Consider the following 18,017-nt stretch of genomic DNA (forward strand, 5'->3'; position numbering starts at 1 on the left):
CAGAGAACCACTTCTCTGCCGCCCACGTTAGCAACCTAGGACTTCTGGAAGGTTAGCAGGGCCTAGATAAGCACATGTTAGGACCCGACCGGACCCTTCCCCAAGCTGGCGGTGAGATTCACTGTCTCCCTAGCCTCTCTCCCAGAGCCCTGAGACTGCAGACCAAGTGGGGCTGAGTGGGGAGGCAAGCCAGGCAGGAGGCCACCCCCAGAGCCCCGTGCCACTTTGGGATTGAAGTCTCGCCCTGTCCTGCTCTCCCTGGCAGAGCTTCTGGGCTGAGTGGGGGGCCTGGCTCTGATGTCAGGTGACTGACTCCCCCTCCATCCCCCCACTGAAGATGCCTGGTTGGTGCATGGGCACAGAGGTGGGGAGGTACGGGGTGCATGTCCCTGCTAATGCCGGCCCAGGTGCTCTCCCCACGGTGGCCCAGACGAGGTACTTCTGGGGCATCTCACACACAGATCTTGAGCCCTCGTCCTCCTCCCTGGATCCCTCCTATTCATTCTGGGCCGGGCAGATGGGAAAGGGGTCACCCCACACCTGAGCCCTGCTCTGGGCTCCCGGAGTCATGACTCACATCGCAGGTGAACAGAGCCTGATTCATCTCCCAGGAGGGGGCTTGGCGGGGGGCGGGGGGGAACAATCAGCTGCTGTGGAGACACAACCTGAAACCGGGGCTTCCGGGGTTGGCATGAGCATCGGAACCGCCAGCCCAGCTCGGCCGCTCAGCCCCGCCCAGACCTGGACACAATGGGAGCCCCAGTTTCCCAGCTGCACTGTAATTTCAGAAGGTGTCTTTGTGTGGGTTTTATTAACCAAGACGCCAGAGGAGCCTTGGGGTTGGGGCGGGGAGTCTGGCTGCCAAGAAATCTGCTGGGTGTCGGCAAGAAATGCCCTTTGAGGCGACGGTGGAAAAACAGAAAATACAGGAACTGCTGACCGTGACATCAACCAGCAGCAACAGGTGAGGAGGGCAAAGGGCTTTGCAAGCAGGCAGATCTGGGTTCGAATCCCAGCTCCGGCCACTCTGGCTGTGGGACTTCGGGCAACTGACCTAACCTCTCTGAATGTAAGTTGAGGACAGGGATGCCTGCGTCTCACTGGGTGAAGGAAGATGAAATAAAGGCACCCGAGACAGTGCCTGGCGCCAATAAACGATAACTATTACTAGGTTTCATGCACACTGAAGCTTAATTACATTGTCTCATTTAAAAAATTATCATCGTAAACGTGTGTGGGGCTCTGTGGTTTTCAAAGGCACCTTTGTCCATCACTTCATTAGAGCCTCACAGTGATCCTGTATTCTATTTTTAGCATTTTACTTTAGTTCCTTTAAAACATGTCTTGCTCTTATTGGATACGATTGTCCCCATTTTCCGTTCTGCTCTCCTTTTTAATTTCCCCACCCGTAGGAACATTTAGCATAACAATGCTGGGACCATTTTCTATTAATATCAGTTTTCAGATTACAGTGATAAGATGTCTGTTTCCTAATTTAATTAGGTGATTCCTGTTATTAGCTCCTACATGCTCATTATTTTTCACTTAGCATATTCGAACGCACCAGAGGAAAAGGGAGGCTCCAGCTGGAGACCTCCAGGGCGTCTTCTGCAGTGGGGAGGGAGGAACCCAGGAAATGGGGGCCACAGCAGAGAAGCAGATGCCAGGGGGCTGCAGGCCGGGGCGGTGTCTCAGGTGAGAGAGGATGGGGGCAGAGAAACTTCCACTGAAGACGGGCCCGCAGTGGACACCCCTGAGGTCAGGGCGTCCCAGGGAGGGCTCTGTGAGGGTCCTCCCCCCAAAGCAGACTTCAGAGAAGGCTCTAAAACCAGCACCCCTGGGGCCTACCAGCCCCCCTGGGCTCTGGTGCCCACACTTGAGGGCTGTGTGTTCTGACATGGCCCCCCTTTCTGGCACTCATTGTCCAATTGCCGTGGAGGTCCCATGTCTGCCCCTCCATCAGTACTGTCCTCTGCACAACTCCAGGGGGCGCCCTTCACACCACAGTTGAAATCAACCCTACCCTGGAGTTAGCATAGAACACAGTGTGAGTAGTGCCCTTGAAAGGTGCAGGCCCCGCCTCAACGCTCCCACCCGACCAAGGCAGGGCTCAGCCGTCGTGCCATGGGTTCCTGCCACCCCCGGTCCCCAACCATCCAATCGTCCACACTGACCCCACCAGTGTCCTTCCCTAGGCTGGCACAGTGATGGCTGGCCCGGCCCAGCACACTGCTCACCCTGTGGCACCAGAAAGAACCCCCCACAAAGCCACTCTGGAGTAGAGGAAAGGGGGGGACAGGAAGCCCCAGGGCCACGCTTGGAAGGAGCACTGCTACAAGCATCCTGACCGCAGCCCTGACTTCGAGAACCCAGTGCGTTCTGTGACAAGGAGTGGGCATTCCAGAGAACCGAAAACTCACTGGGTGGCTTTAACCAGAGTTAAGTTTTCTTTGCTGTGGTCATAGAAAGGCGAGGCGAGGCAGGTGAGGCAGCCTTCGTGAGCCCTGGGCGGCATTTGGTGAAGAGAGTTTGAACACACACGCTTGCAGGTGCGTTGTTTAGAAACACTGGGTTCTGAGAGTCCCAGCCCTGCTGATTTTGCAATGATATATTGCCAGCTACTTACCAGGACGGATCACTGCAATTACATGTCACTTCTGATATTCACAGTCACAACAAGGAGGTGTCAGTTTCACAAGGTTGTAGGAAATATATATGATGTTCCCAGTGCTGATCGAAAAAGGTTTCAGGAGACAGACTCGACAGGATTCTAGTAAAACCCACCTGCCTGGGCAAAGCAGACAGCTCCAGGGAAACTGGAGGGGCTGGCTCCCCTGGCCCGGGAAGGAGTGTGGGCTTAGGCACACCAGCTCCAGCAGGCTGCCCCTACCCCAAGGCCACCTTGCCCAGAGAAGGGGGAGGAGGGACGGCCACCGCGCTTCTGGTTACTCCATCACCCTCACGTGGGTGAGCTGTTGAGAGCATCTCAGCAGTTACCCCTGTGGCCCTGGCTCACCCAGGGCTTTTGGCCTGGTGGTGTCTCAGGGCTACAAGGGGTCACACCTAGGCAAAGACAGTCATTGTAGGAACAAGACAAACCCTCTGACATTGACCCCCGCACATGGGCACAGGCAGGGCCATGTGTCCCTGGTAACCAGGGAACCGAGAGTGAGGGCCACGCTCTCTCCAGCCAACACAGCCCTGCCTCCAGGGGACCAAAGCAGGAGCTCTGTCAATTTCTGAGTCAATTCCGGCTCTGTTAATTTCTAACTGTGAGATATTGGGCACAATACTTAGCGTCATGCACTCTGGAGAGAGACCACGGGCTCCCACTGAGTCTCATCCAAATCCACGTCACTGCTTCTGCCGGAGGTCAGCATCTCGTCACCTCTTGTGCCCTGGAGAAGGCCAACAAGCGATCCACAGCTCCCCTCCTCCAGGAAGCCCTCCCGACTCCTCCAGCCAGGACCTTGCCCTCGGGTGTGTGAGAGCGAAGGCGTGAGTGTGTGACCTGCGTGAATGAAGATGCAGGTGGGGGAGGGATGGGCAGGGTGGGAGCTTCCTGCTTTTCTCGCCTGTTCTTGTGACCTGTGAGTCTGGAACCCTGGATGGAGGAGTCACAGTGCAACTCCACACACCCTGCCCAGCATCTCAGATGCCATCTGCCCAAAATAGAACATGTGGTCTCCAGCTCCCTCCTCTGACCACTCCCTGTCTGAAGTGTCTGCCTCGGTGAGTGGCACCCTAACCCCCATCTAGCAGAGACAGACGCTCTGCGCTAGAGTCACCCTGAACCCTGACGGCTGCCTTCCTCACCCTCCTCGTCCTCTCACCCATGTGGTCACCAACTCTGGGGTTGCCGCCCCACGATGGCCCTGACCCACCCTCTCCAGTCCCTGCCTGCCTGCCCCAGGCCTTGCCATCTCTTCCAGTCTCCCTCAACCCCTCCCAGCCACTCTCCTTATACTTGTGTTCTCCCCCTCTGCCCACAGGTCCACGACATGCAGTCACTGGAGTGGGCTCTCCGGTGGCCACTGCACCCTCAGAATCCCCAGAGCTTTCCCGCTGAGCCTGCAAAGGCTCGCTCTTTGCAGTCTTCCAAGGGCTCAGGGGGCCCAGCGCCTGGCTGTGTCTTCAGCCCCTAGTCTGGATCCCCGGGTCTCACTCCAGCCCCTAATGCACTGGGAGCTCTTCGCACGCACATTCTCTCATGCCTCTTTGATCCACGCTCTTCTCTCTGCCAGGTTCTGCTCTGGGACCAGACAGGCCAGACCGAGTGAGCATCACTGCTGTTGGGAAGGCAGTAGGTGCCGTGGGCAACAGCCGGCTGCCTAAGGATGAATCTGGGCTCTGAAGCCCAAAGCTTTATGGCCCTGGGCACAGCTCGTAACCTCTCTCACCTCAGGAGTCTTGTCTGTCAAATGGTGTAATAGTACTTAACTCAGGGGGTTCCGAAAGTATTAAATGAGTGCTAAGTACTTGTGAAGTGCTTGTCTTAGTGGTGGGCACGCAGTGAGTGGCTGGGAGCGTTAGCCCCCATCAGTGTTTTCTGCGTGTCCATCCTGTAAGTCTCAGGACCTCATTTATTGTAAGAATTACATGCATTAAAACACGTAAAGGGCTTAGCACAAGACCTGGCACATGGTAAACTTTTGCTATTATTATTATTCCTGGATGCCCTGGAAGGAATGCCCTGGGGCCTGGCTATGGACCAACAAGTCATCAGAGGCTGTCCTGTCTGCACTCGGGGCCGCTGAGCCATCACTGTGGCTGCCTTTTTCCGTCGGCACCCCAGCACTGGCCTCAGTCCCCAGAGACGCCCCCCATCACAACCACATGGCTTTGGGGAAAGTAAAGAGCTACTCCACTAAAACGTGGGGTGGCTCACTCTAAGAAAATCCACTCTGCCAAAACCAAACATTAAAAAAAAACAAAAAAACAAAACAACCTACCTGTAGTATGCCAGCAACAGAACCTGTATCATAAGGTCACATTTTAAAATATATCAATGAACAAGCCAATCAATCCACTGTTCACTTTGGCTTCACAGGTCACTAACAACGCTTCGCCTCACCCCATTAAAACAAAATCCATCCCACTTAAAAGAATGAAGAAGGAATGATAATGATTAGAACATCACAGGGGAGGGGCTGGGGGACGGATGGAGTGGGAGGTTGGGGTTAGCAGATGTAAGCTTTTATGTACAGAATGGTCCTCCTGTATAGCACAGAGAGCTATATTCAATATCCTGTGATAAACCATAATGGAAAAGAATATTTTAAAAAAAGAATGTATATATATGTACAACTGAATCACTCTGCTGTGCAGCAGTAATTAACATAACATTGTAAATCAACTATACTTCAATTTAAAGAAATAAATTAAAATCAACTATACTTCAATTTAAAAAAATAAATTAAAAAATTAAAAAAAAAAAAAAGAACATCACTGGACTTGCCTAGTGGCACAGTGGTTAAGAATCGGCCTGCCCATGCAGGGGACACAGGTTCGATACCTGGTCCAGGAAGATCCCACATGCCGCGGAGCAACTAAGCCCATGCACCACAACTACTGAGCCTGTGCTCTAGAGCCCGCGAGCCACAACTACTGAAGCCTGCGCGCCTAGAGCCCGTGCTCCGCAACAAGAGAAGCCACCGTAATGAGAAGCCCACGCACCACAATGAACGAAGAGTAGCCCCCACTCGCCGCAGCTAGAGAAAGCCCGCGCGCAGCAACGAAGACCCAACACAGCCAAAAATAAATAATTTAAAAAAAAAGAACATCGCGTTGTACAGCCCCAAATGAATGGACGGTCTAGGTACAGGGTCAGTGGCTAACTGACATACCAAAAGAAAGCCGGGCAGATGTGCGTCTCCCAACGGAAGAACATAGGACCACACGTGAATTCTTGCCAAAAAAAAAAGAAAGAAAGAAAAAGAAACCAAACCTGCATCCGATCAAGCTGCTAAATTTACTTAATTTATAGGGAATACAAAGAGCAGAAGGCTGTGCTGAGCTACACCAAACGGCACAATCAGCAAAAACCCCAGCTGTGGGAAACTCACAGGACCTGCGACCCAGTTTCCTCCAATAAACAGCAAGAGAGAAATAAAGGTGGCCTCTTATAGACTGAGACAGACCTAAACGACTCATCCACCCACTGCGACATGTGGGCCTTATCTGGATACTGGATAAAACAAATTGGAAATAAAGGTACTTATGGTATTTGTGGGTCCACTAGAAATGTGAACACTGGTCATGTGGTGAGATTAAAGAACTGTTGAATGTTAAAAAAAAAAAAAGAGTTCTTATCTTTTAAACTGAGAAATATATTGAAATAGTTATGGCTTTATGGTTACCAGGGGGTAAAGCGGGGCAAGGGGGGGAGGGATAAATTGGGAGATTGGGATTGACATATACACACCACTATACATAAAGTAGATAAAATAAGAACCTACTGTATGGCACAGGGAACTCCACTCAATACTCTGTAATGACCTACGTGGGAAAAGAATCTAAAAAATAGTGGATAGGGACCTCCCCGGTGGTCCAGTGGTTAAGACTCTGTGCTTCCCCTGCAAGGGGCACGAGTCCGATCCCTGGTCGGGGAACTAAGATCCTGCATGAGGTGTGGCGTGGCCAAAAATAATTAAAAAAAAAAAAAAAGAAAGACTGGATATATGTGTATGTGTATAACTGATTCACTTTGCTGTAGAGCAGAAACTAACACCACATTGTAAATCAACTATATTCCAATAGAAATTAAAAAAAAAATTGATGGCTGAATAGACAGGCCATGTGGTATGCGCTTCAAAAGGAGAGAAGTGGATGGGGCTGTGGATGGGGCCCTCTTGAGGCTACTGGGTGTTGGGTGCATGGGGTTCATTGCACTATGCTAACCTACCTTTGTGTGTGTTCCAAGCTCTCCATGATACAACGTTCATAATAAAGACAGGCAGCTCATAAAAAGTCAGTGTGTCCAAACACACACGTGGAGAGCACCATTTGTACCCCCAGGGCCAGCACGTTGGGATGTGTTATTCCCGGTTCTGGTCTGCTCTCTTCCCCTTAAGGAAGGGGCAAGTGTAGTCTCCTGGGTCAAGAAGTGAGTTTCCTGAGGCCTCAGGGCCTGGCAATATTGGAGACTGAAAAATAGTAGGATAGGTGGATTCTGATACCCAAGAAAATCTAATCTTAGAATGAAGGTAGGTTAACCGGCAGTGATTTATGTTCCAGGAGGTTTGATTTAAAATATAGCAAACAGGGCTTCCCTGGTGGCGCAGTGGTTGAGAGTCCGCCTGCTGATGCAGGGGATACGGGCTCGTGCCCCGGTCCGGGAAGATCCCACATGCCGCGGAGCGGCTGGGCCCGTGAGCCATGGCCGCTGAGCCTGCGCGTCCGGAGCCTGTGCTCCGCAACGGGAGAGGCCACAACAGTGAGAGGCCCGCGTACCACAAAAAATAAATAAATAAATAAAATATAGCAAACATTTTGGAAAATATCGCTTGGTTTACAGAAGCTGGCAGCCCCACAGGATTGCATCTAATGCACAAACCAGGTGAGATTTGCTGACTGGTCTCTGAGAAGTTCAGGTGCTTTTAACAGCTGGTAGCTGCATGGGAGAAATCTGAAGGACACCCCCAACCCCAAGGGACCACAAACAACTACAGGCTCTGCCCGCCTTCTCAAGCTTGTTTCTGGATCTTCACCTGCCCACCCTCCCCCTTCCACCTTGATCAGTGCCACCAACAGCGGGTACCAGACACTCCGTTCCCAGGGAAGTTTCTGCTGCTGGGAAAGCCAGAGTAGCCTGTGTGGAATTTCCTCTGAAGGTGCCCCCCACCATCGGCCTTGCCTGATCCAGATGACAGGGCAGACCCCACACGTCCACACCTCCCATGGGTAGAAATCCTGACTTGTCCAGGGCCCTTGGGGCCACCCACCCATGCAACTGGATACATACACTTTGTAAGTACTGGTTTCCAACAGATAAATGTAATCAAGGTTTATATGCTCAAAGAAGCCAACAGGATGGGACTGTTTCACTTGAAAGATCAGAAGAAAATTGTAACTAATGTTGTGGAAAATTACTTTGATATTGCTTTCTTGGTACCGAATCACAATTAGGCTGCTGTGAGAAGTACAGGGAAAGAATAAATGAATAGCAACAAATCAACACAAACAGCCTGTGTCAGGAACACTTTGCTCAGGGAAAGTAATGTAAGCATTACTTAAGGTTTTATGACTGTGTTTGAGGTGATTTCCGTAGAACATCCAGGTTGCCCGTCACCTGGCATGTGGCGAGGGGGTGGTCCAGCTCCATCTACAGCCCGAGGAAGGGAGCCCAAGACCCAGGTGTGCATCTGGGTCTTGCCTGGGTTTGCCAGGCCTTTGCCATCCCCGGCTGCAGCGGGAGGGGAATCTCCGCTTCCTGCCATCCTACACGCCCTGCCGGCTGAGGCTCCACGCTCCCCTCCTGCTCACCGCTCCAGCCCACCCCAGAAACCCCAGCCATCCGGTGGGCTCCCACCCCACCAGTAATCAAGGAGATCCGCACGTGCATGCACTGGGGGGGCTGTGCAAGGCAGTGCTGGCTGGCGGGAGGGACAGGAAGCCACGTCTGCAGAAGGATGAGGGGCAAGGGCTCTGCGTTGCCAGCTGCTACAGTACGGTGGGGGGGGGGTGTCATGGCCACCAGACCCTGAGCCCACCCAGGAAAATAACACCTGTCTCCAGAGGACACCACGGATGGGATACACAGGTGGACACCACAGACACACTCATGCCTTCTCTCCCAGGCCCGTCCCAAAGAACGCAGATGTTCTGCCCACGTGTGCTCCAATCACACATACTCACCATGACCTGTGCCGAGGATACACGGTGCCATTAACCCCGAGCCCTGTCTGAGGGCCCTTCTTTGGGAGCCCACGTCTGCATATATAACCCGCAACTGCAGAGACCAACTCTTAGTGTCCCCGCGGGCACTGCCTGTGGAGCCCGGTTCCACTGACACAGTGAGCCGGCCGCTCTGGGGCTCACGTGGGGCTGCGAAGTCTCCGCAGAGGACCAACTCGGTCATGGGCCCCTGCTTTTGCTTCTCCAGAAGCCAGGAAGCAGCCAGACCCCCTTCGACAGCCACCCGCTAGGAGGGTCCGGCCCAAGCGTGAGTCAGCCCCACTGACTCACCCACTGTCTCCTGCAGACCCAGCGCCTGGGCTGCCTCTAGCTGACTCTCTGTGATGAGAGAATCAACTCATCAGCCTCTCCCACCAGGGCCCCTGAGAGCAGCTGCCAGGCCCAGGGCCCCAGCTCTGGCCTCCTTGTGCTTCTTCTGCCTTTCCGCATGTTGCCTACAGGCCCCCAGTCTGAGCCCGGGTGCAGGCTGCCCTGAGCGTGTGAGCCATGGCTGAGGGGGTGCTGGGCGGCGAGGCTGCAGGCCTGAGAGCCCTCCGCACTCAGGGCCAGGGGCCCCCGTGCCGTGTCCCGCACTCCTGTGCTACGGGCTGCGGGCAGGGATGGCACAGGAATCCCTCTGCCTAACTCCCCAGCCTCCACACCTCTCTCATTCTGTTCGTGTCCTGGAGCAGAGGGCTGTCATCACGGACTCTCCCCTAACAAGGCCTCTGGGACCACTGCTGGGAAATGCTGGTGCTCGGGCCTGGCAACGCTCTCCTCTCACCCCAGAGCAGAGTGATCCTTGGCCTTGGCCCCGAGCCGGATGCCCTCCAGCCCTGCCGTGCTCTCTGTGTCCCAGCAAGAGGGGCCTGGCCTGAGCTCCCCTCTCCACATCCTGTCCACCCCGAGGTTCCAGAACCATCCTTCCTGCTCTCCCCTCACTGCCACCCCACCTCTGAGTCAGGGAGGGTGCTTCCCTCCAGTGTGTTAGGAGGAAGCAGGTGGGGGGCCAGCAGGAGCCACCTCAGCTTCACAAAGCCAGGAGGTACCCCGACCTCCCTGCATTTGAGGGGTCCCCGGGGCTGGGCAGAGAATCAGAGTCCCATTTGGGAGGCCCGGGCTCAGGGAGAAGGCATTCATCTTCGGGTGTCCGAGACCATGTGGAAGAGGTCCTGAGAGGTGGCAGAATCCTCCTTAAATCTGGGTTTCACCAAAGGCAGGGAGCAGCTGAGCGATGGGCAGCCTGGCTGTCCTTCCCCAGAAGAGTGCACAGGCCAGAGGCCAGAACCCTGGGGCTGGTGGTCTGACAACAGACACTGTGTGCCCACCCTGAAGCCAGGACCCCTGCCTTGGCACCAGCGCAGCGCGGAGACCTGCACCTCGAGCGGGAAAGCCGGGGCCAGCAGACGGCGGGGCGGAGAGTGAGGGCTCACCTGGCACCTGCTGGAGGGCGAGCTCTGTGGGGTCCTGCAGGCTGATGAAGAGGAGGAGGCCCGCGGCTCCAAACAGCAGGATGGACGAGAACATGCAGGCCAGCCGCATCGTTCCTGCTCGCGGGGCCATCCGGGGCTCGCTCTGGGGTCACCTCTTGGGTGTGGGAGGCGCGTTCTTCCCTCATCGTCCACACCAGGTGTCCATCAGGCCACGGTCTACGGAGCAGCAGAGGAGAAAGACGGTCCATCACTGAGGCCCAGGGCCCCAGTCGCTGCACTTGACCAGCGTAATCCTGGATCCCTCCACCCTTACTCAGGTGCGTCCCTTTCACGTTTTCAAGCCCAAGGAGGTGAAGGGAAGCCCGGTCACCACCTGTGGCCAAGACACCAGCTTCCTGCCAGGGTCTCCTGTATCTGCACCCCTAGAAAAACCATGGAGAGACACTGCCCAGTTCCTGCCCAGGGGAGCCCAGGATGGAGCCCCAACACCCACAGCTGGGGACAGCGGTCACACCCCTGCAATGTCCAGGCAGGAATCTGGGTCCTTCTCCCTCGCAACTGGCCTGGTGGACAGAAAAGCTCTTGGGTCTCTCTCTGCCCTGGCTCCTGTTTACAGGGTGCTGGGGACAAGGGTCTCCATGGAACTGGAGGCTGGGAGAAGGAGCCTCCCAGGCCCAGAGGATGTCAGGGACTGAGTGACTCCCTACCCCCACCAGCCAGAGCTTTCCCTCCCTGACAGACTGAAGGATGGGCTGGTGGGATCGAGGCTCCACTGGACAGTCACACCTGCAGGAGCTGAAGCTCTGGCCAGATCACGGTTGTCCCTGCTCTCAAAGCCCTGGGGCCTGGAGCTGAGACGGGGCAGCCAGACCCAGATCTGACAGACCCCAGGCTCAGAGGCTGTGTCCCTGCAGATGGACCCCCACTGCTCTGGCCGCTGCAGACCCAGAGCATGCCTGCGTGGCTTGTCCCAACCCTCGTTCCTCCTGAAGTAGAAGAAATTGCAAATACACCAGTACCAACCAAGTGACATGGGTTGGGCCAGGCTGTGGGTCAAGATGGGGGTACCCCAGGACTTCCCTGGTGGTCCAGTGGTTAAGACTCCACGCTTCCACTGCAGGGGGCGTGGGTTCGATCCCTGGCCTAGGGTCCCCTTACCTTCACTGGGTCCTACCCGCCCGGGCCCAGGGATACCACCCTCTTTCCACCCAAGGAGCCCTTGGGAACTTGCCCCTCCCTGGCAGAGGGTAGTGCCCGAGGGAGGCTGAGGCCAGGTGGGCAGATTCCAGCGGCCTCCAAGAGCACAGCTGGGTGGCTGATGGGGCCCCAGACCAGATGTGCTGCTCGGCACAGGACGGTCCCTGCCCAGGGTCTCCTTGGTGCGATACGTTGGTCAGGGAACCCATCCCCGACCTGGCACCCAGGTGCTGGGGGAGGAAACCCTAACTTTTTCCCCTCTGCATCCAACCTGGGGGGCGCGAAGCAGGAAATGATACTAAGAGAAGCCCCTCCCTCCTCTGCCCAGACAGATTCCCAAGGACTAGACGGTGCTCAGCAAAGCTCTGAGGCTGAGGAGAGTTAAACTGCAGGTTTAGGTTTCTCCCCTCTACAGTCTCTGTAATTATTTTTTCACTCAGTTAACTTTAATTAACCTGCTCCAGGCCTCCACGCACGGGAACGTGCGTGAATGCTGGGCTCTCTGGGCTGGCCCGAGCAGGGGTTTCCCACGGCCTCCCAGCTTTTATGTCTGGGAGGCAGCGCTGAGCCGGGCTCGGTTTGCCTCTGGAGTTGGCTCTGGGGTTCCAGCTGGCCCTGACCTCGCTGCAGTGGTCCCTGCCGCAGAGAAAGATGGCTGCTTCCCGCCGTCACCAGGGACACTCCCACCCTGGGCTTGCGGTGGGTGAAAATGGGTAGCCACGTGTCCCCAAAGGCTCAGACCCTGAAGCCCCTCATGAAGGGCTGTGGCCTCCCCCTCCATGGCTGCCCCAGATGGGACTGTCCTGGGGACCTGGCTCATCATCCTGCAAAGACACAGATGCGAGAGCGCAGGCCCCAGGCTCCGGGAAAGGACGAGGCCACTCTCAGCGCTGCCCACAGCATGCCCGGCACCCTGTGGTCTCCCAGGCCCTTCCCTCAGTGAAGACAGGCCCTGAGTGCAGGACCCACCGGGTAAGCCTATAAGCAAGGCCGCAGCTGTAAGGACACCCAGCTTATGCTGGCCGTGGTGTTGGCACACCTCCTGCAGCCACACCGGCCTGCAGAGTCAGACACAAGGCCAGGAGGCTGATCTGATCTAAGGAGGGGGAGAGGGAAGGAGAGAGGAAGGCGGGACGACAGGATGGCAAATTGATGGCCAGTGTACACAGCGGCCCGGTTAAACAGCTAATAAAGAGCTGCCTGATCTCGACCCAGAGACTCTATTGGATGAGAAAAGGGGACTCAGACGCACATGTGATCATCATCGCACTGTCTGTACAGTGGCTGGCCCTGCAGAAGTGAGTACAGAGAGCTGGTCAGTCCCTTTTTCTTCCTAATCTGTCACACTGTCGCCGTTCAAGCCAGTATCGATTCCCCTTGTCCTGCAGCCACGACCTGTCCTCGCTTGTTTCTGAACCTGCCCAAACCAAGTCCGCCCAGTGGAGCCAGGCTCCAGCAGCCCATGTGCCTGGAGCCAGGATGAGGACCACATCCCCGCCCCCAAATCTGGGGGAGAAGAGAACACAGCCCCAGGACCTGCACCTTCACTGTGGCAGGAGCGTCAACCATTCAAGTGTCTCATTTCAGTGACTCTTTTTTTTGTTGGCCCCCAAGAGAATATAAGCCCCTTCCCCCACCAGCCCAGGGAAGCTGGTGTTAGAGTTGTGTTTGGCTTCCCCTGCCCAGACCCAGCCCTTAAGCCTCAGACCCCAGCCTTCCCCCGCCCCCGCCACCTCCCCCCCCCCCCCCCCCCCCCCCCGGCGGCACTCCTCCCAGTGGGGGCTCTCACTGAGAGACCATCTGATTGGCTAACTCCCTGCTCCACGTAAACAAGAATCAAAGGTTAGCATGCCTCCCCTCCTGGGAGACTAGTTCACAGTCTGGCTGGGTCTTCAGTGCCCCAGGAGGGGGCCAACATCACATTATCCATAGGAACGTCCTTCCTTTAAAGGGAGGTAGCTGAGAGGTCACCAGCAGACCACCAGACACTCCAGAGGGTATGCACATCTGATCCACTACTGTTCCCGTGAGGGTCCTTGTCTTCAAAGTCACACGTTATTTTCAAGGCCGTGGGGAGAGCTGTCCAAAGGCTGTCTCCCTCTCCAGGGAGTTGAGCTGCTGCCTGGGAAGGGGTCACCACACTCTACCACAGGCTGGGGCCGGGCTGCCCGGGGGCCCATAAACACATTCACCGGCCTCCGCCCCCAGCTGGGAGGCCTGGTGCATCCTCCGCACGCACGCGCTGCATCACCCTCGGCTCTGATGACAAGTGGAAAAGCCTCCCCTACTTCCCTGCTTCCCTTCCAAGGCCAACAGACAATAAGAAAATTCAAATAACTGGGGGTGGAAGGGGGAGGGGGGAGGCAAGAAAAATAAACAGCCCGCTGAGTTTTCAGAAGGTCCTGCCCTTCTCCCAATTCCTAGAGCTCCCAGCGGCTTCTCTCCCTGAGGCCTGAATGACACCACCAATTTTTACAGTAAGAAAAAGAAATCCAATTAATCTTGTAAACACCTCCTGGGACACAGGGCAGGGCCAAGGATTTCTCCTATTTCCTTATTTATCTGATTTAAAAATTCGTCTCTAGAAAATTCACTTCAGGGCACAAGCAAGGACTTGGGAATTCAGCCAACAAAACACACGCACCTCCAGTGGCGAAGGGCCGGCAGGCAGACGGACGGACGGCTCCAAGGACACACTTGCCTGTGGAGGCTCCAAGGCCCAGACACTCACCCCAGTCACCCAGAGGACGCTGTGTCCCGCTGGAGGCAGCAGGATGCATCCAGCCACATGCCCACCGGGTGCACTCACTTGGTGTGCAGGCCCCGGGCCCAGGAAAGTTCTCTGTCTAGTCAGTCTCCTTCTCTAACTGGCAGGAGCGAAGAATGACGTCCCTCCCGGCTGAGGGTTCCAGGAGAAGCTGCTCATCGGGAGACAGGCTGCTATGGCAACTTGAGGAGAATGGAGCCAGGCACTGCCGTCACCTTGAACCCGGCACCAAGCGTTCTGCCAGGGCAGCAGAGGGGGCTGCGCCTCCGGCTCTGCCCCGCACTGAGGCCGGCGCTGGGGCTGACCTCCCGGCTTCCCTCCTCGGCCTCCTGGCCTCAGTAACTCATCTGCTCTTTGCTGAAACAAAGCACACAGCCCAGTCCCCTGAGAACACCACCTCCATCTGTTTTGTCAGACGAGTTCCTCCATGTGTGTGGCTCCTGCTTACTTCTGAGATGGGGTTCTTCTTGATTTCAGGTCCTTAAAAGCCTGCAGCTAATTATAACTGCTCTCACGGCAGTGGTGGAAGCAGCAGTAAACTCTGGGACGAGTCCCTCCAGTTTTCATGCCTAGGCATAAAGTTGCAATGCTCTGTGAGGATGACAAATGGCTGCAAGTGCTGAGACTCTGAGGCGGGGCTGCAGACTCCTGCCCCACCGCTGCCACCTGTGTGTGTGTGTGTGTGTGTGTGTGTGTGTGTGTGCTGACCTGGGTCCTGAAATGGCCAGGGCCCAGCCTTGGCACACCCAAGTAGGCATGACAGCACCCCATTCCTGGGGGAAGCAATTCACCTGATATGCATCCCCCTGTTACAAGGCAGGGAGTCCTTCCAATCCCCCATGCTCTCCGCAGGGGGAGGGAAAGGGGACGCTAAGGTGAAGGCCGAGGCATAAATCAGGCTCAAACAGCCCCAAGCCATATCCCCACTGCCCCACTAGGAACACCACAGCCCAGCTTCCCACCACTGCGCATACGAAGAGGATGAACGGAAGACGAACAGCCACAGCAAGAGGGTCCTGAGAGCCTGGCCAAGGTGTCACAGGCTGCAGTGCCTTCCACTGCTACTCTGGGTATCACCTCTGCCCAGAATGTCTTATATTTTCAGGGTGTTTTATGACAATGGAACTGGGTCGTGGAGTAGTAATTCTACAGGTAGAAAAACTGAGTCCCTCCCCACCCCTGCCCTGGCTGTACCTCCAATCTTGTGAGCATGTGTACCTCAGTTACAGCCCTTCCCCCACTGTGTGGAGAGCATTCACATGCCTGTTTCAGACTCTCTGCTCATCTCTGTACTCCCAGCACTTAGCACAGTGCCTGGCACAGGTGATCGATAAACTTCGCTGCATGTTGAATGAGCATGAGTTAATAGACAGAGGTGATTGGGCCATCTGGAGAGAGGCACTCCATGAACCTGGAATTTTAAAAAGGTCACTTATGTTTCAGGGAGCTGTGGGTTTGTTTCGATCAGGTCTGGCTTGGAATCAGGTCCAATGAGTAGTCCAATCCTATGACTGAAGAAGAGACAAGGAACTGAGCTCCACCAGGGAGCCCAATGGAACCTGACAGCTCCCAAACACCCAAGGCACACGCACCACCAGGATCCTCATGCTGGTGGGGCAGGTTTCCAATCATGGGGCTTGAAGACTCGTAGACTTGTAGAGGTAAATGACGACTCTATTTCTATATATACACGTGTATTAACACACACAACACACGCACAAGCAAATATACAAGTAATTTAGAGGCTGTAAAATGGATGATTCCCAAACCTTTAAAATACAGTAGGATGACAGGAAACTCCCAGACAAAACTGGAGGTTGAACGTGTTGATCAAAAGCCAATGAAAGCAACACATGGTGTAACATGGATGAACCTTGAGGACATTATGCTATGTGAAAGAAGCCAGTGACAACAGGACAAATACTGTACGATTCCATGTAGTCAAATTCAGAGACAGGAAGTAGAATAGTGGTTACCAGGGGCTGCAGGGGAGGGAGGGAGGAATGAGGCATTATTAATTAATGGGTACAGACTTTCAGTTGGGAAAAATGAAAAAAGTCCTGGAGATGCAGAGTGGTGATGGCTACACAACAATGTGAATGTAGTTAATGCCTCTGGACTTAAAAATGGTTAAAATGGTAAGTTTTCTATTATATATATATAAATAACAGTAAGAATAGTAATTTTACTGCAATAAAAAAAAAATCAATGAAAGCAAACTGAGCAGAAATCACTATGTTATCATTTTGCTCATCCCACAGGTGACTGGGTGTGGGCCCAGAAGCTGAGGAGGACCAGAATGGTCAAGTTCACGCCTGTGTGAAACATGACCAGGACATAGAGGAACTAAGTTTACGAACCCAGGCAGCCCCCACACAAGCGACCAGATGTCATGGGATGGACACAAGGCTCAGAGTGGAGCTCAGGTTCTGGGCCTGGCTGCCCCTCCAATTAACTGTTGACCCTCAGGGCTTGATTTTCCTAACCTTGAAATCAAGATGCGTCCAAAATACGCACTATAGGTGAGTTTCCAAATTCCTTGCAGCTCTGGAGTGAGACAAACACCTATCCTGGAGAACAGAAAGGCACCTTGGGAATTTTATCTGCGTGAGGCCACTTTCAGGTCCCTCCCCCACACCTGCTGACTATCCCTTGCCACAAATCTGGGTCAATGCTGTGCCCCTATGGACCAAAGCTGCCAAGCTGTTTCTCTTCGAGATAACTCTGTCCTTATTTGAGGGGGCAAGGGACGCTGATGCCAAGTGTCCAACTGAAAAAATGTGTTCTCAGGTTCTTTCTGATCTACCCCTGAGGCCTGGATGGTTGAGGCGAGTCTCTCCTGGGTCCACTCCCTACCTAGGTTACCACTGCTCTCTGTTTGAACCCACTGAGCCCAGTTGGGACAGTGTCTCACCTAATGATAAAAATCATTTTAAGGCAGAAATCTAAACAGGGCTAATGATTTGAATCCCACTGTATCCATGGTCAACTTTGTCATTTAAAAATCTTTAATTCTTAAACAATGTAAAAGGGGCAGCATGAGGCGTCCTTGTGGTGATGGAAATGTCCTCTGTCTTGACTGTATCGATGTCAACGTTCTCACTGTGATATTGGACTGTAGTTTTACAAGATGTTACCATTGGGGGAAACAGGATAAAGGGTACACAGTATTTCTCTGTATTACTTCTTACAACTGTATGTTAATCTATAATTATTTTGAAATAAAAAGTTTAATTAAAAAAATCAAGAACTTAAAAAGAAAAGGTACCGGCCTTTCAGCTCACGCATAATGGAAGCCCATTCTAATGTTGTGCACGTAAATAACAGATAACCATTTTCACGGATTAGCGCCATCCTCTGTTGAATAAGAAACATTTTATAGGTAAGGGACTATGCCTTTAACGGGAAAATTTGATGTGTTAGCAACTACTGGTTGATCTTTGTGTATTTTTCGGTTGCAAATTGCACTTTAAAAATGCAAACAATTATTAATATTGATTTGGACTAAACCCATATTGAATTTCAATGTACTTCCGGCTCTTTCATGAATCTCCCCCTGGATAATACTCTTTTATCATAATCAATGATAAAAGAGTATTTGCATGCTCGATTTCTTTTCAGTGAGGGACGTTGAAGAGGGCTGATGTGATCCATGGATACTGAACTTCACAGGGACAAGGTTGGCTCCAGAGTCCTCTGCCAGGTTCTCAAACTTAGCAGCTGGG

The 18,017-nt window shown here is 54.0% G+C and overlaps 1 protein-coding gene across 1 annotated transcript in view; it reads right to left on the bottom strand.

Moving 5' to 3' along the window:
* CHST8 (carbohydrate sulfotransferase 8) overlaps positions 1–18,017 on the bottom strand; it is a 121,215-nt gene that overhangs the window by 55,759 nt on the left and 47,439 nt on the right. Inside the window, exon 2 of the mRNA XM_067718280.1 lies at positions 10,329–10,544. Within this exon, the coding sequence (XP_067574381.1) occupies positions 10,329–10,458 (130 nt within the window). The 5' untranslated portion in view covers positions 10,459–10,544. The remainder of the gene's footprint in view (positions 1–10,328; positions 10,545–18,017) is intronic.

This window comes from Pseudorca crassidens, chromosome 20 (genome assembly GCF_039906515.1).
Source record: "Pseudorca crassidens isolate mPseCra1 chromosome 20, mPseCra1.hap1, whole genome shotgun sequence".
Lineage (NCBI taxonomy): Eukaryota > Metazoa > Chordata > Mammalia > Artiodactyla > Delphinidae > Pseudorca > Pseudorca crassidens.